This window comes from Lissotriton helveticus, chromosome 5_1 (assembly GCF_964261635.1).
Source record: "Lissotriton helveticus chromosome 5_1, aLisHel1.1, whole genome shotgun sequence".
Taxonomy (NCBI): Eukaryota; Metazoa; Chordata; class Amphibia; order Caudata; family Salamandridae; genus Lissotriton; species Lissotriton helveticus.
The window spans coordinates 1228994526-1229017080 of NC_136065.1; the positions used below are offsets into that span (position 1 = coordinate 1228994526).

General features: G+C 44.5%; 1 protein-coding gene across 1 annotated transcript in view; it reads left to right on the forward strand.

Annotated features, from left to right (window-relative positions):
• Nucleotides 1–22555, forward strand: part of LOC144752607 (scavenger receptor cysteine-rich domain-containing protein DMBT1-like) — a 1088995-nt gene that overhangs the window by 768522 nt on the left and 297918 nt on the right. Inside the window, exon 52 of the mRNA XM_078640489.1 lies at nucleotides 8914–9128. Coding sequence (XP_078496615.1) covers nucleotides 8914–9128 — 215 coding nt within the window. The remainder of the gene's footprint in view (nucleotides 1–8913; nucleotides 9129–22555) is intronic.

The window sequence follows — 22555 nt, forward strand, 5'->3', positions numbered from 1 at the left end:
GACAACTGTGCTACCCACTTTGCATGTTTTATATGTGTGTTCTTCATAGTGATCCCATTTATTGCCTGACTGCCCTTTGGCTAGTTGTCTTTATGTCTGTTTTTCTAGCTTCATACATCCACCAAACCTTGTTTTACATGTTCCCTTTCCCTCCTTTCCTATTGTTGCCCTACACAGCATGCACCTAGCTCCAGTTCCCTTGCTGTACTTATTTTGACTCACCATCTCATCCCTTGCAAAGCCCATTAAAAAAACACTACTCTGTTATGTTATGTTATGTTATGTTAATGTTTTGTTTGAGCGCGCAGCTTCCCCAGCTAAGGGGCGTCCCGGCGCTAACCGTATCATTGTACCAGAAAAGGAAACTAAGAAGAAAAAACCTAAGTCAGAGGGAAAAGATAAGTCTTAATGGCTTTCCGAAAAGGGAGAAGCTCATTGATGCTGCAAATAGATACAGGCAAGGAGTTCCACAGTTTGGCCGCCAACAGTCGAAAGGAGCGTCCTCCAACACGGCAGAGTCTGAACTTGGGTATATTTACCAGATGTTGACCCAAGGAGCGCAAGTTACGCTGAGGAGTGTACGAAGTTAACAGTGGACGGAGCAGCTCAGGGCTAGTGCCATTCAAGATTTTAAATGCTAAACAGAGTGCCTTAAACTGGATTCTAGCTTGCATCGGTAGCCACTGTAAGGCTCTGATAATGGTTCTAGCAGAACAGCTACGAGGCAGTCCGACAAGAGCTCATGCTGCCGAGTTCTGAACTCGCTGTAGACGCAGAATCTCAGCTTTGTTTGCGCCCAAAAATAGCGCGCTAGCGTAATCTAGGCGCGATAGAATTGTAGCCTGAATGATAAGCTGCCGAACGGGTGCACTAAAAAACTTCAAAATAGGGCGAAGGCCCCTCAACAAGCCCACACAAGTCGCTGCCACCTTCTTCGTGTGGCACTGAAAATTTAGATCTGTATCCAGCCACACTCCCAAGTTCTTGACCGCTGGCTTGGCTGCAGGCATAATGCCTAAGGAAGCTGGCCACCAATGTTTGTTCCAAAGGGAGGTGTTTTTCCCTACCACCCCCTTTTCTGAATCGTTTTTGGCCACTATAGGTGTGGCAGGGTATACTCAGACATGAGTCCCTTGCTCACTGCTCCATCAGGATTCAAGCAAGCCGGGCCGACGAGGCTGAAATGCCAGAAACCGGTCCCCGGTAGCTTGTCTCCTTTCTGGTGAAGAATTGGCTTGGTAGTTTGGTCTGCCCTGTTCCCATGATGCACTGGGCCAGGGCAGACTAATTTGCATATAGCCAGGTTCTGAGCTGGGATGGGGCAGTGAGCTAAATAACGGTGATGGATCAAGCCCTGATCTTTGGACTGGGTAAAAGTGGTCTGCTTAATTCAGACACTCTGTTCATCACCACCCCCTTTTCTGAATCGTTTTTGGCCACTATAGGTGTGGCAGGGTATACTCAGACATGAGTCCCTTGCTCACTGCTCCATCAGGATTCAAGCAAGCCGGGCCGACGAGGCTGAAATGCCAGAAACCGGTCCCCGGTAGCTTGTCTCCTTTCTGGTGAAGAATTGGCTTGGTAGTTTGGTCTGCCCTGTTCCCATGATGCACTGGGCCAGGGACAGACTAATTTGCATATAGCCAGGTTCTGAGCTGGGATGGGGCAGTGAGCTAAATAACGGTGATAGATCAAGCCCTGATCTTTGGACTGGGTAAGAGTGGTCTGCTTAATCCAGACACTCTGTTCATCACCACCCCCTTTTCTGAATCGTTTTTGGCCACTATAGGTGTGGCAGGGTATACTCAGACATGAGTCCCTTGCTCACTGCTCCATCAGGATTCAAGCAAGCCAGGCCGAAGAGGCTGAAATGCCAGAAACCGGTCCCCGGTAGCTTGTCTCCTTTCTGGTGAAGAATTGGCTTGGTAGTTTGGTCTGCCCTGTTCCCATGATGCACTGGGCCAGGGACAGACTAATTTGCATATAGCCAGGTTCTGAGCTGGGATGGGGCAGTGAGCTAAATAACGGTGATGGATCAAGCCCTGATCTTTGGACTGGGTAAGAGTGGTCTGCTTAATTCAGACACTCTGTTCATAACCACCCCCTTTTCTGAATCGTTTTTGGCCACTATAGGTGTGGCAGGGTATACTCAGACATGAGTAAGGGTGGGCGGCCAGCTACGCTCCGTGCACGGAGTGCACGGAGTGCCGTCTCCTACGCATTTTGCGTAGCGGACGTAGCCAGGCGGCACTACGCGCGCTCCGCAGACGGTGCGTAGCCGGCCGCCACCCGCCTCCCTCCCGCCCTCCCTAAATACATAAATAAATGAATAAAAAGCTTTTAAAAACACTTACCTTGTCTGCCGCGTCCCCGGGGCTCCCTCTCGCGGTCCCGCGATGTGTGCCGCCATTTCGGATCCTAATGCGCATGCGCGGGCGGCCGCGCATGCGCATTTCTCGTGAGGAATGCGCATGCGCGGCCGCCCGCGCATGCGCATTAGGATCCGATTCGGTGGTGGCGCGAATCGCGGGACGGCGAGAGGGAGCCCCGGGGACGCGGCAGACAAGGTAAGTGTTTTTAAAAGCTTTTTATTCATTTATTTATGTATTTAGTGAGGGCGGGAGGGAGGCGGGCGGCGCGGAGTGGGGCTACGCGGAGTGCGTGGGTGGGCGTAGTTGTGCACCCACTTCACGTAGCTCCGCGGAGCCCCACTCCGCCCACTACGCCCAGGGTTAGACATGAGTCCCTTGCTCACTGCTCCATCAGGATTCAAGCAAGCCGGGCCGACGAGGCTGAAATGCCAGAAACCGGTCCCCGGTAGCTTGTCTCCTTTCTGGTGAAGAATTGGCTTGGTAGTTTGGTCTGCCCTGTTCCCATGATGCACTGGGCCAGGGACAGACTAATTTGCATATAGCCAGGTTCTGAGCTGGGATGGGGCAGTGAGCTAAATAACGGTGATGGATCAAGCCCTGATCTTTGGACTGGGTAAGAGTGGTCTGCTTAATTCAGACACTCTGTTCATCACCACCCCAACCCCCCCCACCCACCACCCCCTTTTCTGAATCGTTCTGTGAATACCAACATGAGTAAGTGCCTTCTGTGAATACCAAAATGGTAGTAAGTTTAGGATTTTGTCTTAAGTTAGTTCTGTGAATTGGGCCCTCAGTGCCTAATTACGGTGCTCAGACCAATCATCCGGGCACAAACTTAAAAAAAATATATTAGCTTGAAGTGAATTTCCACAAAATAATCAAAGCTCATCATCCCAAACAAACTTTCCTAGCATCAGGTCAGCAAAGCATAACATGACATATTCCCAAAAAATAGTCTTTTATCTCCTGGGGGCTACTGACACTGACCCACACAACATCTCTTCAACTTCTCAATAATCTCAGACACCCATGGCCATCTTTATGAGAATATCACTACTTCTATTCATACACAATACACAAATTAACTTTCCGGAACAGCAGTCATAGCACTAATTCTATGAAATGTGGTAGCAAATAAGATGATATGAAGAAATTAAATCAAAAATAAGCATTTGTAAAGCGCACAGCTACCTCTGGAGAGGTGTTCCAGCACTCGGGCCGCCAGGAAGATTAAGCAAACTATTGCCCAGAGTCACAAGGTGCTGGGCTAACATGCCACCGGCGCCGGGGATCAAACCATGAGCCCCTGTGTTCCGGAGTCAGCCAACCTGGTCGCTGAACCACTCCTCTTCCCAAGTATGATCCTACTAACTTGCCTCCTTTTAGCTCACATGTAAAAACCGGTCTTAACTTTAGGTTACTTAAGGACCTACTGGATACATGTTTTCTCTCCTATAAAGCTGTTGCAAACATATCCCTAGCTAAATCTGCTTCTCCTAGTTTTACTCCAATTTCCCCACAGACTTGCAACTATTCTCATGAGTTCACCGGAGTTTTTGCATAGAAAGAAGACCGTTTTGAAGGCTAATTTCTTAGTCCTGTTGAGTAGACATTGTAGATTAATTTGAAACTTATTAGGCATGAATTTATTTGGTTGAATGCAATGTTCTGTGAAAGATTTCATAGGCTGCAGCTCCATTAGGCATCTTTAATTATCATAAATGGTTATGAAACCATTCTACCCATGAAAGTCTGTGCCCTGACATTCCTGCTGAACTACATTCATCTTGCTGTAAGGACACCTTTCTGAAAATTCTTTGATGGTTAACTATGGGATTTTCACTCTAACCCTATCAAATTGAAATCATAAAATTGAAAGGGATTTAAAAAACAAAATGACAATTTTCACTGTCAAGTCAAGTCAAGAACATTTGTATCGCGCACAAATCAACATCCGAGGAGTCTCATGGCGCTTGCAGACGGCTCTGACAAGAGAAACAAGATGGTCTAATATTCAAATAGCCAGGTCTTTAGCTTCTTGCGAAAACAGCTGTGTTCTGGAATAGTGCGGAGATTAGGAGGCATTTTATTCCATGAGGCGGGGGCAAGGAAAGAGAACGCGACACCTCCGTTTCTGGAGATCGATATCGTCTGAGGAGTCAGTCGTGACTCATTACTAGATCTCAGTTCTCTTTGAGACAAATACCATCTTAACTTTTGAGACCAGTATTTTGGCCCATTTCCGTACATGTGTTTGTGGACCAAGCATAAGGTTTTAAAGAGAATTCGCTTTTTCACTGGAATAGATATACAGTCCACCTTCTCTAGTTAAATTAAAAGAGACATTAAATACTAATATTACTGATTTCAACTGTTTTATTTGTAATTCAGTGTACTACCAATACCAGTGAATCTACTTCTAGGAACTAAAGGAAAATTGCAAACTGTAAAGATTTAGAATTCGCTTAACTCCTTGCCTGCGTTGGACGGCCCCCGGCCATCCAACGTCACGGTGGGCATGTGCGTCTGACGGCCGGGCGCCGTCGAATCTGCGCATGCGTGGGATTTTCCCGCACCGCTGGGAAATCCCGGCCGCAGGCAAGGGGTAAAATGTAAATGTTAATGTTTTGTGTCAAAAATGTTCTCTCATAAAAAACTCTTTTGAAACATTGGGAAATAAATCTGATATTGACATATCATCATTCAAAAAAGAAGCCTTGGTTGGCATATCAAAGGTACTTGGATTTAAAATCTATGGTCATGACATCAAAAATGTAAACAACAGCAGGTGTTATTGAGACAGAAAAAGGCACTTACCTGTCTCTCATTTGGATACTGTAGACATATCCTAAAATCAGATGTTATTTATCATCCCTTTCCAGAGAACAGATGAAAGTAAGATACATTTTGGTCCATGTGACCTTTTGTTTTGTATTTATTCTCTGCGTGGACATGTTGGTTATTTTACATTTGAAAGACAACCTGAAAGGTGCAGGGTCACTAGAGTGCATCGTGATAATGTTTATGTGAGAAAGTGCCTCGTTTGCATCGTTAGTCACCCACGTTTTGCTTAGTGTTGATGTGGTTTCAAATGTAGTGCACCGGGTTCCTGCCACCAGGTCCCCTGGGCCAGTACTCCTTCCCTAAAACAAATCCCAATTGGTACTTCTGCTTAATGTTAGTCCCTAGTAAATTATACCCTCGGTACCTAGGGCTGGGGAGGGTCCCTTGGGACCCCCTCACTGGGAGAATGCCACTGGCCTTTCAGCCTGCATGCCACTGTAAGGGAGAAAATGGCAAAGTCGACATGGCACCCTGCATGGGTGCCATGCCAGCTAGCACTGCCTGACAGCATAGGTACGTCACCCTTCTAGCAGGCCTCACAGCCCTAAGGCAGAGTGCACTACACTACATGTGAGGGCATATCTGCATGAGTAGATAGGTCCCTACAATATTGGACACCATTTACTAATATTGTAAGTGCCAGTGCAGCCATAGAGAGTACATGGGCTGGGAAATCAACAACTCGAGTTCCTCAGCACCATGATGGCGTCACTGAATACAGGAGTGTTTGGTACCAAACTACTCCTTTCAATAAATCCACACTGATGCCAGTGTGGGATTTAGTGTACAATGTACCCAAAGGACACAGAAGATGTACCCCTTAATCTCTACAATCCCTGGTGTGGTCTCTGACTGGCTGCTGTAGGTAGCCAGCCACCATCAGAAATGTTTCTGGACGCCTGGGGAGAGAGTCGCCGCTCTCTGGGACCAGAAACAATGCACCTCCTGGGCAGAGGTGTCATGCCTCCTCCCCAGGATGGGCCAGTGCTCAAAGGACTTCTGCCTTTGTAATGCGACCCCCAGCCTCTGCTGCTAGCAGCAGATGGCAGCCCCTGGTTTACACCCCCAATTTAGGTGGAAAAACCAGTGGAAATATTAAAAAAGATCGGAAGTGTGCCGACGTCTGCCAACTCCACCCCAAAGGTGGGGGAAGCGAGGTGAAACACAACTTTCAGTCGCGCCATCTTGAAGTTGGGGGACCCCTCAAATTGGGGTTAGGTCTGTGATGCCTCCCACAGATGGGAAGCATAATAGAGGGTGTAGTCACCCCAGGTGAGGTGCTCATTGGCCCGATCTGCTTCTCCCATAAAACGCCTCCTAAATTTAGTATTTGGTGGCTCAACATGACCTGGCCCTCTGATTTGACAGACCAAAGAAAGACATCGAAGACAACCGTTGCCGAACCAGGAACTGAACCGCTGCAGACAAGCACTTCGCCACTTGCAACCGATTCGACCACTGGACCTGCTGTTCTTCCAGAAACTCTGCAAGGCCTCCAGGAAACCCAGGAGACTTTTCAACCTTCACTAAAGTGCCAAGAACCTCCCTTCCGACTAGCGACTCTTGTCTCTGTCGCCCGCTGGTACCAGATCCACAGTGGTGACCCGACCCTTGTGTCGACACGAATCACTTCTACCAAAGAACTTGAAAACCGCAGTGGTGAGGACTTACCCTTGTGTAGACGTGAATCACTGCTACCAAAGAACTCAACAACTACAGTGATGGAAGACTGGCACTTGTGCCGACACACCTCTACCCAGTCAGAAGAACACCATGCAGGAGGACAGCCTCCACGACCTCGAGGGATCCTCTTTGCCCCCTGACCTGAGCTGTGCCCAGCTCTGTGCATGAGAGCCCGTACCCTCCTGCAAGTGGCTCTGTCAGCCTCCTCCTGCCCCTCTTGCTCTGCCTGCCTGATCGACCTCGAGGGATCCTCTTTGCCCCCTGACCTGAGCTGTGCCCAGCTCTGTGCATGAGAGCCCGTACCCTCCTGCAAGTGGCTCTGTCAGCCTCCTCCTGCCCCTCTTGCTCTGCCTGCCTGATCGCGATCTCTCAGTGACGGTCCAACAACAGCAGAACATCTCCATCCAATCAACAGCAGCCAGCCCTCTACGAGCGCGATGGTAACTGTATTGGTGGTCTGCTGAAAATCAACCCGCTTCATTGCTCTCTGCGGACCGCAATGGTAAATCTCTTTGCCGACATCAACTGCCTCAGGGCAGATACTGAGTCCCATACCTCTTGGGTGCCCCCAGTACCTCACGACCAACATTGTCCACAGTGTTGGCTTGAGCCCCCCTAAGACTGGACTGGAACTTTAAGAGGTGTACGCACCTGTTACACCACACAATTGTTTTACTCCACAGGGTAATATTGATTTGCTCTGAAATGTGAACTGTCAAAGTATTTTTATTTAAAAAGACTTATCTTATTACGAAGACCTGGATCTTAAAATGAAGTACAAACAAAGTATAGCTTCATAAAAATTGGTCTGGATCTCCTTCTTGAGTCGTGTGTCCATTATTGATCATGTATGTGCAATAAATGTCTTACACTCCTCTGCTTTAGTCCTAAGGCTGCCCGCCCAGCCTACTCCTTGAGGAGCACTTTGGGTTTTACATTGAGCCCTGTACACTTTTGGGGAACCCCTGGACTCTGTGCAGGGTATTACCACCTAGTGATAATATCACATACAGAGTCAGCTTCCTACAGTTTATAATATATTGCCAGATACGTTTTAGCGAAACAGCATAGAAAAACTTATAACATATCTAATAATCGAAATTGTACAGGAGAATACATTTGGCGGTAATCACAAGGGGATAATATTTTAGAATGAGGCATATTAAATTGAGATGTTTAGTTTTGAATAAGACGCTGGACTATACCAGTTCAGGGTGACTACGGCTGAACTACAGTAGGGACACAAGATTTTAACAGACTACCCTTTGATTACTTTAAGGACATCTTACATTTATGACATGACTAATTAATGGTGGAACGCCATTGATTACCTCACCAGTGTTTTTTGGGAGCCAAACTAAGCGTTGTTTAAACTGAACTACAAATGAGGAAACCACAATAGAAGTCACAGTATTAGTTTGACTGATATGTTTCACTTTTTTAACTAAACTGTATTTTATCTAGAAAACCGCATAGCATAATTACAATTTGTGTTTTGCTGTTTGTAGGAATTATCTCCAAATCACCTAATTAAGGGTATACAGCCTGAGGTGCATTAAGCAACAGGACAACTTCTCAGGAATTTGAAACCGTTTTTTGATATGATTAGATGAATATTCATATATGACAATGAAAAATAAATACTTTAATTGGTAGCACATGGTTTGTTTAATTTTCAGATGCTAGAAAGTTGAATTAATGTGTGCACTTTGGATTGCAGGTCTGTTAGTTTTACTACTGAATGGCCAAATTTGTGGTTCCCAGTGGATAATGATCCTTTTGAGGCTACGCTTCAAAAAGTTTAATTTAAATTGACACAGCACTAACTGGGCGCATGGGCACAACAATTTAAATAATTTACTTGAAATAGTGCATGGTGTTTAGAATTTCATGATAAATGATGAAAAACCTCAATATCAAAGTAGAGGTCCATTATCCACAAATACATTAGTTCAAATTTGTAGTCACTCATTGAATAATCCTTGTTTAAATGTAATGATCTTTCTCTTCTCAGCCTGGAAACTTCGCCTAACTGCGTTTACGATTACGTTGCCATGTACGATGGATCTCTCTATGGTTCCCTATTGGGAAGGATCTGCAATGAGTCATTCTACCAGTCCACATCCACGTCCAACAGAATGACCGTTGTGTTCAGAAGTGACTCAAGCATCGTATTTTCTGGGTTTCAGGCCAACTATTACGCATATAGATGTGATGCTATCAGCACCAGTAAGTTCCCCTTTTTAAATTGTGCTCTTGTATCTAACAGCTGTATGCATAACAAGTCAGCTCTCTAGTACTGCAACTGTAGGGAGTGGGGTATCTGCCATGTTATAGTCCAGCATTAGCTGGATAAGCGTAGGACGTACACTGTTTATGTGGCACTTCAGAGTCCAGCCATTTATTGTCTATCATTTGTGAAATGGACAACACATGCAAATTCTAATTTTATCACCACTTACTGTGTCTCACAGCATAGCGTACAATTGGTAGTAACAACCTTTCACATAGGAAGGGATATTTCGTTGTTCAGTTGATGCAGATCTTCACTCTAATCACTCCATCAGGTAGAATACCAGTATCAGTGCATTTGTTATCCAGGTTCCCTGATTTTCCGTGATGCAAAAGTAAAAGTGAATATTTACCACCACCTCATTACGGGTGATCTTGCTCTTCATCCTGCTCATGATGCTCCAGAATTTTCTGAAGGGTAGCCAGCTGTGGAACACGTGCAGATCATCCACCCTGGATTCCTTGCAACTTTGCACATGTACAGGACCTCTAGAATACATTTGGATCATCGAGCTGGGGACCATTACAGCTGCTCATGGTAAAGAATGTGTGTCTTTTAATTGAGCTGTCTGGAAGCCACAATGAAGCAATTTCAAATATATGTGCCATGTTTGAGCCATGTCTACCTTTTGATAATATTCTAAACCCAGCTTCCGCTGTTTGCCAATTGCCTGTTCCACCCTATCCACAAAACCACCTTGCTCCACCCTGTCCACAAAGCCAGGTAATATCTCCCTTCATCTACCTGTGTCATGTTCTTCCTAGATCCAGCTAAAGCACTTCTTTTTTGTAAATCTTTGGCTTGATAGTCAGGTAAAAATCTGTAGGTACTTTGGCTATGAGTAGCAGAACGCTGTCAACTATAAATTCTACCAAGATCATGTTTCTGTTCTAGGAGAAAAAGGAGGTCTGTTTACGTAAGCAGCCATGTTCCCCCTCAGAGGTGCTCCATGTGGTGTGCACAATGAGTCCCTCAAAGGCTTGAAGGAGGAGCATGGCAGTGCAAATCTCATATTTACATACCCCTATGTCTCATCATAAGAGAATAGACATCGGTCTCGCTCTCCTTTTTTACACATTGGAGCAGGCTTCATATTTGTAATCAAATCATTCCGTAGGCATGAGCATTGCCTTGAGTAAGTCATACAGTAAACTCCTGCAGGCCTATTTAAACATTATCTAATCAATATATTTTTACATGTTTAGAAACAATATCTTAGACATTCACAAACTAAATTCTTACATTTTTATTATGTCTTCACACAGTTGTCAAAAAGCTGACCATAATTGCTATTATTTTTTCTCATTTATCATAGTGGTGTCCTTAAGTAAAAGCCTCAGATATTTTCTCTTTTCTTCTTTTGAGGTTGAGCATGTCAGCATTATAAGCACCAATTCACTTGATCCCAATTTAACACATGCACATTAATTGCTAGTCACGATTTCTTGTACTGCATCATTTAAAAAAGAGCTAATCAATCACACTCACTACTACTGTCCTCGCTCCTTCCTTAACCAGTAACATTCCTTCCCACCCATATCTTCCCTCTCAACAGGCCATACTTTCCTTATTTCTCACTCATCAACTCTCCCCCATGCATTTCTCTCCCTTCACACATAAACAATCTATACCCACTTTGCACCCTACTTCCAACCTGTCCACTCCTTGTGCATCTATTGATTCTTGATGTGCACTTCAGAATATTTCAACCCCATGCAACCCCTTTAATTCTCCCACAACCCACACCCAATTCCTACACCACTGATATAAAAAGCCATAGTGCATTTGCCCCTTTATCTCTAGCTCTGTCCATTCCCCAACTACGTACAAACCAATCCATGCCTTTTGACCCTCCTTTTTTCTCTTCCCTCTTTTCAAACTGTACACCTAATTCCCTTTGATTGCCTTCATTCACTAATGAACAACATCTACAGCCTCCCTACATCCGTAACCCTTTTAAAACCCTGGTCCACCACTTAGAGAAGGAATAATGGCCTTCCGTCCAAAACATGCCTTCCATTTCCTCACATTCAATATATTTCCTCTCCAACTTTCCTAACTGCCACTAACTGTTAATCTCTCCATTTCTTCCCCTTCCTAATGCCTGAGCTGCCTCCATAGCAGCACTTGATCAATGAACAAAACTGCTTAAACAACAACTTTATCTTTGGTTCAAATCCAGACCTTTACTATTCTTCACTGACATCTGGCCATGAGATGACAACTCCCTGGTTCTTCACAACATAATTCCCTGAACAAGGACTCCTCACCCTAAGCCACACCGGGAAGCCTGGAGAAGGGCTAGCAATTCTCCTTAAAGACTCAAGCTTTCAAGATGTCATAAGGACCAAGTTTGAATCATTACTCATCTGCTGCTTAACCTTTCTTTGTTCATTCCTGCTGATAATTAGTCATGCACTGAGCAACAAAGTGTTTGCAGTCAGCTTTCAAGACATCATCTCTGACATATCTGTAAACCACAATAACCACTGCATCCTTGGACACCTGAAGATCTGGTAGGATAGACTGGACCTCTCCAACTAAGACTACTCATAACAAACCTATATGTCTTTGCAAATATGCATTCAGCTGGGCATTCACTTTGCTGCAATATTCCTTCCCCTCTACTGATGGCAGAATCAGGATGTCGCCCCGTCATCCCAAACAGTCATCAATTTTTCCAACTAAAAACAGTGGAACAACCATAACTTCACTAAACTTGATTTCAGCCCTTTCCACCTAACCACCAAACCAAATTAGGTGCAGCTCTACAACATGCTCTCTGAGGGTATCAGCAGAATCAATTCACACATGCAACTCATTCATTAACCTCAGACCTAATTTCTCACAAGTAAATTAAACCAGGATTGATGGCAATGTAAAAGAAAATTAACCCCCCTTTAATCTAATGAAATGTTACACACAAGTGGGTCGCATCATGCCAAGAATATCCACATTATGGGGCCGATTATGATTGCGGTATTTCCGCATCCTCCGGGCCGGCGGAAGCCACCGCCGGCCCGGAGGATGCGGAAAAACCGCTGCGGAGCCTCCAAAGACCCACCGCCAAATTAGGATGGCTGGTGGGTCTTGAATTCCGTCCGCAGCTTTTCCGCCGCGGTCGCCTTCCGACCGCGGCGTAAAAGCTCTAACATGGCTGGCGGTGTCTATCAGACACCGCCAGCCATATTAGGATGGTGGTGAATACATGCTTTTCCGTGGCGGCTTTTCCGCCGTGGAAAAGCATACGGACTTTCACTTCGGGGGCCCGTTGCGGGCCCCCTGGGTGAAAGGGGGGTGCACATGGGGGTACCTATGGTACCCCGCTGCATTTGCATGCACAAAGTGGCAGGCACTGCGCAGTGCCTGCTGCTTTGTGCATGCAAATGCGATGCATGCATTTTTAACATTGCGGCGGGTGCAGCTTGAAGCTGCATCCGCCGCAATGTTAAAGATAGAGGATGTGACCGCCACCCTGGCGGTCACATCCTAATCTGCTCGGAGGGAATGCCGCAGCCCCTGTGGACGTTCCCTCATCCTCAGGGGTCGCGGACGGACTTAAGTCCATCCGCGATCCTAATCGGCCCCTATGTAAAGAAGCACCACTAATAAGCATTTTAAGATGTATTCTCATCAATTCTAAATGCATTTTCAGATTTGCCCATGACTCAGGGATCTATAGTACATGTTTAAAGATGCCCCATCTCTCAATAGTCCAAATTTAAAGAGTTACACCCCAACTCAGTAAGCTTAACTTATGCATTGATATGCACTCAGAAATCTTGAGGGCTGGTCCAGCTCGGCACCATCAGTTAAACATTTTGGATGCATGGCCACACATATGTCGCCTCACAGAAATCCTTTGCACATGTTCATATTTGCACCGTCATTGACTAATCCCTAGCACATATCAGCACTTTCTTCTTCTCTTACTAATAATCTATGCATGTCGATTCTTGCACCAACGTTCCGAAATATTGTCAGTACATCACATTTGCAAAATTACCTGTAAAAGTTGACTGCATGCCTTGATGTATACCCACTAATGTTTATATTTGCCCTGTCACTACATAATCCTTCTTGTATGTTCACATTTGCACCACCACTCTGTAATCAGTAATGCTTGCTATAATTGCAGAATCACTTAATACCACTAATTAAACGTCTTTCTTCTGACGGTGTGTCACACTGAGGAAGTGTACTATGCATGTCACACCAGGAAGATGAGGGAAGTCCTCCTTGGGTAAGCCAACCATGCATCAACTAGATATCCCATCAGCTTTGATCCCAGGGAAAGACTCCTTTACCTTCTTGGCTCCTTCAGTAAGGAGGAATTACTCCATGTCATGACTGGCAATACTGAAAAGCTGTAATGTGTGCTTATCCAAAAATGTGATAACACTTGCAACCAGTGGCAATGACGAGGGACAAATTAATTCCTCTTCTTTCTTTATACTATTATTCATTGGTCTTATAGTATATGACAGACAGTTTAAGCTGACAGTATCAGGCTTAAAACGTCTGTTACCAAAGATGCATGGATTAGTAAATGTACTTAGTGTGTTGAAAACTTTTAGCAAACATACATAAGTCCTGAAAATAACCACACTTGCCCACTGATAACTGGACTTGGAGAAGGGCCAAATAAATATATTTTTTGTAAATGTCAGGAGCCCCTTCGGAGTGGGTGGTCTGTCCTAACATGGATCCGTTGTTTTATGGCAGTGCCTTTTTTATTTTTGCTGACTAAGCAACACACCTTTTTCATACTATTTACCCGACTGTAAACACTTCACATGACCAATACATTATGTGACAGCTTGGGTGTGCCTCTCCTTCTTGGCTCTACAGTGACTCATGGGCCTAAAGCTGGACACCTAGGGGACAACAAGGGAGATTGGGCAGACTTGAGAGAGAACAGCGCAAATCAGGGATAACAGGCAAAATGAGTAGAAAGTGGGCATGCTGAATAGAAGGTGAAGAGTCTTAGGGTATAGAATGAGCAGACGGGAGGAAAGAAGCCTGCAAGGCTGAGGATTTGCCGAGTAGACCCGAGAGAGAACGGAAAGACTGTAATTAAAGATGGCAGGTTTAGGGGAAGCAAGATGGCTGAGAGGAAACTGATAGACTGAGGAGAATGGGCATCAAAGGGAAAAGAGAGCAGACTTGGAGGTAAGGGAGCAGAGTCTGAGGAGAAAGCACAGACTGGTGAAAAGAGACAGTTGGAAACATGGGCTAGACTCTCTGGAGAGGAACAAACTAATAGGAGTGGAGAGTAGGGAAATAAGCGGAAATCTTGTGGACTAGTGAGGAAGTGGGCAGCTTTCTGTTAAAGTGGCTGGAGTACGTGAGATTTTGAATGCTGGAGGTAAGCGGAAAGGCTGAAAGGAAATTGAGCAAACTCAGGGTGGTGAGTTTGAAGACTGGGGGAAATGGACAGGCTGAGCAGAAAGCAGATACACTATGTGGGAAAACGTAGTGGAAAGTGGACAGATTGGGGTTAAACATGCAGTCTAGGAGAAAAGAGCATGGAATCGGGGAGGATGTGCAGACTAGAAGAACCCATGCACAGTACACACACAAAAATGGGAGTTTAAGAGGGAAAATAGGGCATAGGGGTGCCATCCACTCAAAATCAATTACAACAACAAAAGCACCATATGCTACTCACACCAATACTCTTTCAGACGATCATTCAAGGTAAAAGCCGTATACAGTAGTGGCTGGTGTCTTTGAAAAGTAGCAGGGTGGGGTGAGGTGGGGACCGGGGATGACGGACAACCACACAAAATAGAAATAAAAAAAGAACTTACCTGTCTTACTGTGCATTTTATGTACAAATACTATACACGTTGCTTCTGATATAAGCCTTTCTGCTCGTGCCAAGCTACCAAGGGGATGAGCAGAGGATGTGTAACCCCCTTTCCCTGACTAGAATAAGGGCCCCAGCTAGCTCAGGGTGCAAAACACTGCCAACTTGAGACCCCTATTTCTAACACTGTGCCATTCAAGTACCCACATCAGTACAATTTCTCCTATATCTGAAAAATTGAGATGATTATCCCTAAGTGCTTGCGAATGGAAAGATATATGGTGTAAGAGAGAATGTCTGTTAGTAGATTTTTATGTAGTGCAGTAGTAAGTCTAGACTCAATAACTGTTATATTTATGTCCAAATATTCTACAGAATCTCTGCTAACAAAGCAAGTGAAATGGAGACAAGATTCTAGGCCATTCAATCAATATGAAAATAATTCCGTTTTTCTTCAGGGGCAGCCCAGATACACAGAACATCGTCAATATTGTGCATCCATACAACTAAATTGGAATGGCACACATTGTTTCATGAAAGAGAACATTCTCCTTGAACAGGCAAAACTGGATGCACAAGTTGCTGCGATTGAAGTCCCAGACACTTAAAAAAAACTTGGTTCTTAAAGGCAAGAAAATGTTTTGTTAATTCCAACTCAATGCACTTTAAAACAAATGAGGGCTGCAGTGTCATGGAACCACTCCTGTGCCTCTAGAGCCTTCAAGGCTACCATCAGAGTTGCATCTTGAGGAATAATGTTTACGATTCAATATCTAGAGTCACAAAACATTGTGTTGAGGGGACATAGTTAAGATCCTGCAACACATTTAAAACATCCACGGTATCTCACCAATAAGCAGGTTGGTTTATCATACACTCAAAAAGAAAAACATCTGCAAATTGTAAGAGAGGGTCCAGCAGTGTTTGAACACCTGACACTATGGGTTTTCCCAGAAGGGGGATGCAGGAGTTTGCGAATCTTAGGTAAAACATCAAACACTGGCACACGAGGTGCAGAACTGAACCAAATTTCAGCTTCCTTACTAGAAATTCATAGATTAACCCTTGTCTCATCCACCGATGCCTTAAAGGAGGCCTTCAGCTCCGTTGTGGGATCCCATATTAATTCCACATAATTCGTTCTTACACTCAACTATTAGCTACCTCTGAATCATAATCAGTTGTATTCAAATGCACAATCTGTCACCATTTGATCACCATTTCAGGATTGTCAGGATTGTCTTGTAGACATTTAATAGCCAACCATTTAGAACTTGATGTGTTCTGAAACTGTCATGAAGGAGATGATTGTTCCAACGCAGAACTCTGTTCCAGTACTCGCCATTCAGAAATCATTACTTCTGGATCCATCGCTGACGATGAGGGCCAATATACAGAAGGTCTATGGCGATTTGTAGAAAACACTGATGGCTGATCCCTTGGTTTATCAATTAAAAATGTATGCAGACTAAATATATGCACATTCTCCTGAAACTCAATTCTGAATTTAAAGGGGTCATTTTCCGCGTTGGGACCAAACCCAATGCCTTTGTTTAGAACTCTTTTTCCCAGTTCAGTCTCAGCATGAAACTCACAGAGAAACTGTACTATGTTACGGTCCACACCAAGACCTAAAAGTATCTTCCATAGCTTATTGCCGTTAACACGATCAAACGCTGCCATAAGATCCATAAAGTCAATGTAAATTGTTTCTGAGCGTGCAAATGTATATTTATTTATCACCAAAATAGAGGTTTATAAACTGGTCTGTAGTGGATTTGCCTGGCTGGAACCCAGATTTCGAGTCAGTGATTTTATTATTATCTTCAGCCCAGCTTCCCAATCTATCTAAAAACACAAGCCCCACTACCTCACCAACTGAATTTAAATGGGATATGGGCCTGTAGCACTGTAGATTATCTTTGTCCACTTTTTAAAAGAAAGGGACTATGACTGATGATTACCAGGAGGGTAGTGGGCCTGCCTGTACTGCTGCATTCGAGACCAAGGCCAATAGTGAACCCAAGAATCTGGATAGCTGAGGTATAAGTTAGGTGGGATACCATCTTTTTGTCGAGTAAGGTCATTTATGTTCTCAGTTATCCAATGTGAAAACAAAGCTAGATTTTATCGACGCCACAGCCCCCCTCTCAGTCAGGGCAGATAGAGCTAGAGGCCAGATGTTTCAAGGCTTTTTGCATTCGTAAACACACCGAATCAGCCAGTTTGCGGACGCATAAAGGCCTTTTGTAATGGATGTAACCTTTTGCATTCGCAATATATGTAATTGCAATTTTTTGCGATTACCTAAATGCAATGTATGTAGCATTCACTAAATGTAACTTTGCATTTAGGAATTGCAAATTACCATAAACTTCAAATTGATGGTAATTTGCAAATCCTTTGAAAAAAGCTAAAAAGTGCATTTTTCAAAGTGCCATTTGGTGCACACACATACCCCTTGTGTGTGCGCCATATGTGCACGCTTACCTTTTTTAGGGGTGCATCAGGGGGGCCTTAGGCCCCCTGGCACCTTCGGATTTGCATTCACAAATTGTGATTACCAATTTGGTAGTTGCAAATTGCGAATGCATTCCCATTCATTCCAATGGGCCTATTGGCCCAAAGGAATGAATGGAAATGCATTCCCTAATAGTGAATCGCAATTTGCGATTCGATATTAGGGAATGTTAAGAAATCAGAAGATTTTTGCAATTCATACATACATTGCATTTTGCGATTCCAAAATAGAGAATCATAAAATTTACTATTTTAGAATCGCAAAAGCATTGCTTGATACATCTGGTACCAGATGATTATAAATTCCCTGAAAGTGGGTCACCCAATCCTTAGCGGTAACGTGGTGACACAGGGTAGGCACATTCTTATGGGAAAAACGGCTGATTTACTAAGTGGCGAAACGTTGATTCATTTCTTACTGGACTCGCTTGGACCAGTTCATCTCAAGCCATATCCCTAAGTCCCTTCCTTCTCTTCAGGACCTCCTTATACGTTACTCTACAAATCGCTACCTGAACCACATCTTTAGGAATTGTTTTCACTGCATCTTTTAATGTGTGCAGGGCCTTAGAATAGCCAGTATCGAACCACTTGGGAATGGACATGTTTGTGTTTGTATATGGTACATGTAATAGCTCTTCTGCCTTTTGAGCTGTACGAGCATAAGCTGGTTGCTGCTCTGGATCTGGAGTGGATGTGTTGAGACATGTTGATACTAAATTAGCACAGCTGTGAAATGAGGAGTAAAGAAAATTCTCGGCTTCCACCGTGACCAATCTTAATCATCTACCGTGCAAGTGTGTCTGGGTACAACAAGGGCTCTATGGCGGCCCCTAGATTGCAAACTCGGTACCCCTAATGCTAAAATGAAAGGATTATGGTCACTTGGGGAGAAATACTTAATTTAGTGATAAGTATAAAGAATAATGGTGCAGACATAAAAATATAATCAATAACACTGAACCAGATAGTGTGATTTTAATGGCTTCTAAAGTAGGGTCCCCCAGTATGTACTTCCGTAACACATCCCTTAATCACCAATGACGGAAAAATAATAAAGCCACCTTTAGCTCTACCAGAGGCGGATTGAATTGCAGGCCTATCAAAAGTTTTATAGTCCTCCAAAAAGAAAATATTCAGATTCCCCCATGTTTCTTGAAGGCAAATCAGGTGAAACCCTTGATGTAACTTAACCAATTCTTGTCCCTAAATTTGGAGGCAAGCCCATCAATATTCCAACTACTCAAATGTAGGTCATCACTATGGCAACAATAGGTTCTCCCTGAGAGCTTGCACTATGACTCTCAGAACTGGGGAGGACATTGTCTGGTGCATTTACCACCTCTAGGGAATCATATACTATTGAATTAGGGGAGACCAAAATAGAGACAGGAACCACAGCAGAGCCTACAAGTCAGTTGCAGGAATCCAATAGGCTGGGGGGGCAGACCTATTATTGATCACAGCTAGATGGAGGGGAGCAAACTTATGGGACAAGCTTCTCTTTAAAGGAACAACCTAAGTCCATGGTGCAGAGCAGACTGATTCAGGTTTATAAAAAAAAATCCTAGGGGGAGTACTTGAATAGTAAAGGGTGGTCACGGACTGGAGGTCGGTGGCTCTCATACAACGCGGCCAAGTCCTAGAACCAGCTTCCAGACTACATTCATCTTGAATCTGACTGTCTTAGGTTCAGGAAGCAGTTGAAGACTTTTCTCTTTCCGTGATCCGTGGTGAATGATAAGGTGTCACAGGAAGCGCTGGGATGCCCCCGGGTAGCCATGCGCTATATAAGTGCGTATTCATTCATTTACCTGCGCCGCTACTGTGGTCTGTTAAAATTAATGACTACAAGTGAGATGTACACTGAAAAGAGGGGAAGATCTGTTATGGGCTTCTTTGACGACTGAGGGACTATGGGAGCTAAAAGTGTGGGACTGAGGGTATTAAAGCTGACAATATAAACATAGGGAAAAAGAGGTTGCTGTATCATCCTCCATACTCCATCATCTCTCCCAATACATGACATGGAGATACTCTGTCAAAAATGTTGATGTTGGAAATTATCATACCTCAACGATGACAAGCATGTTAGGTTGTACTACATAAAATGAGTATCGTATTGCAAACTCACTCAATCCTTGTTCAGGTGCTGTCCCAAAGTCATATAAAAAATGCAAACAGCAGTCAATGGTGTTAAATTGATAGTAAAGATTTGATTTATCAAAACTATTAATGATACAGGTACTGCCCAAATTGAAGTGATGTAAACCTATCCCTTTGATTGTGCATGTGTTGCTCGAACAGGGAAAAAAAGTAAGTAGGTGATAGGGTTGGTGGAAAAGCAGAGTAACCAATAACACAATGCGGCTAATGCTGCTTTGGGGCCATCTGCTTTGTGATTTAGACTTAGTCACTCCCCTGCTGCATTAGTAACTCTTTACTGTGGTTCTCCTTGTTGCCCTTTTTAACATTTTCAAGTTGAAAATGTGTTTCTAAAATAAAGTTTAGTAGCACACTTTTTAATAGCACCCTGCCTCCCAGTCAGCTTGTGAACAAACTCATGATCCACACAGGGACTCTGTACGGCTTGGCTTACAGTTTAAAAGGCTGTGAGATTGGTATAGAGAGGTCCCAGCCCATCTCTAGCTAGAGTTCATGCCTGGTTGACTTCATTTCAAAGTGGGGAGTAGGACTGTGAGAAGCTGGATAAAGAGAATGAAGAGCTCAAGTGTTGGACCTTGGGGAAGAGTAGAAACCAGGAGGAGGAAGACCAGACAGAGGTGGAGTACCAGGCAGACTATGAAGGGGACCAGAAGGACAAGGTTGGACTGGAGGGACACAAAGACCCTTGGTAAAGGCCAGGATAGCCATGACCTGGACTTCTAGGAGGGCCAGCACCACAAGGAAAGAATGAGGACCAGGAAAAGCACAACCAGGAGGACACAGACAACCACGATCAGGTGGATCAGCATTAGAAGAAGGATAAGAAGGAAGGTCAGAAAGGAGGGTGACACCTAGAAGAAGCTTTAGAATGGGAGGATAGGATGGACTAAGACCATAAGAAGAAGAACCTGGATAGCCAGGCAGTCCTGGACTAGAAGAATCAGAATTGGGAAGAGCAGTTTCAGCGGGAGGCTGGGCGCCAAGAAAGCAAGGCACACCAGGAAGATGAGGACAAACATAGACACAGTGACTCAGGACCAGGCAATTCAGGACAAGGAGGAACAGAAGGAGAAGGGACATTAAAAGGAAGAGGGCCACCAAAAAGACTAGGGGTACCAAGACCAGGTGAAATTAATGGAAGAGAATCAAGAGGGTGACTCTGAAGAGCAGGAGGAGGATCAGGATGTCAAGGAAGACCAGGAAGAGCCATGGACCATGACAGGGTAGACCGGGGGGGGGGGCAGAAGAAAGGCTCAAAAGGAGAAAGAGATGGAAAGTGTGCAAGAGAAGGGAGGAACAAGAGAAACAGGAGAAACAGCCAGACAATGTGGAGAGCAAGGAGGACCATGGAGAAAACTACAAAAGTTAGGAGAAGTACCTGGACCCGGAACATCAAGATAAGATGCACTAGGGCCAGGAGGACTATGCCTGTGGGACTTTAGGACTAGGATGAACTAGGAGGAAGATAATGATCAGCAATAGCACGAGGAGGAGAGTGAACAGGAAGCCCTGGAAAACTACAAATATGACAGCCACCAAGAGGAACTGGGTCCAGGACGCAGATGAAAGACAGAACCAGAGGGCGCAGGAAGATCCTAAGCAGGAGACTCCGGATACAAAGGAATCCTGGACTTGGGCCAATAGGAGAGGCAGGACTACAAACACACATAGAACCAGAATATTCATGAAGCTTAGGTTCCTAAAAAAGGAACTGAAAGACCGCAATCAGTACGGCCAGCAACACCAAGATTACAAGCAACCTGTCCGGTACTAGGAGAAAATGTCACAGAAAAAGAAGGGTTATTGGAGGACATACCACAAGCGATTCCAGGTGACATCCTCTTAGGCACAGAGGCCAATCTTCTTGTAAATGGTTCTTAATTAAGTATCATAGGCATACCCCTTCAAACATCCCTCCACCATTTTCAGCCCACTTAAAGCTGAGCCATGGGTGGGGATAACATAATTCAGCTCTCTTAAAGTACTGCCATGAGTACAAAGAAACTGAATTTGAAGTCAAGGAGGAATGGTTAAAGATCTCTCAGAACTGTATGAAAGGGATGTACGTCATGACAACGCTGGCTTTTACACCACGCTGCCATTACGACACATCCATTACAACGCAAGTCGTTACAACGACTTGCGATGTAGGCGCTGGATTTTAGAATAGTATGATTTACTATTCCAACTCCATCCTATGCAACAGTAGGGAAGGTGTTGGAATAATAAATCTACTATTCCTTAGTATCTAGCGCCATCCAGTGCAAGTCGTTGTAATGACTTGCGTTGTGATGGCAGCGTCGTAATGGCAGCGCGGTGTAAAGCCCGCATTGTCATGGGTGTCTCCCGTATGATAGACTGAGTGTCAGTAGTTTCTTATAGCGTTAGGGGCTCCAATGGATGTCAGAGTGGGGTTTAGGTATAGCATTCAGGGAGCCCTCATGGTATGTACAAGCCAGTCATGGCTTTTTAATCAACCGCTCAAATACATACTAAGGCTTGAACATTTTTACATTGGAATAATGCACTCAGAATCACAGCTTATAAAGTGCTGTTGGATAAAATGACAGGACTGCCTCTGGTTCTCTTGTATGGCATGAAGCCACTTAGCAGCCTTGCTAGGGCAAGCAGAGGTTCCTGTGGGCTAGCAGGGAGAATGGTTGCTGTCATAGCATAAGATTTATGAGGGAAAGTGGGAGTTGTCTGATGCTTGCCCAGTGGTTTGAGGGCAGGCAGGCAGGTTCAGAGGGCCTCTGAAACTTGGCAAAGTTGGCTAGTGATGTATAGAACATGAGTGAAGAGGTTTTTGGTTGCCTGAAGGATTGCAGAAAGAGTATACTATAGTATAGAGGTACTCAAGTGATA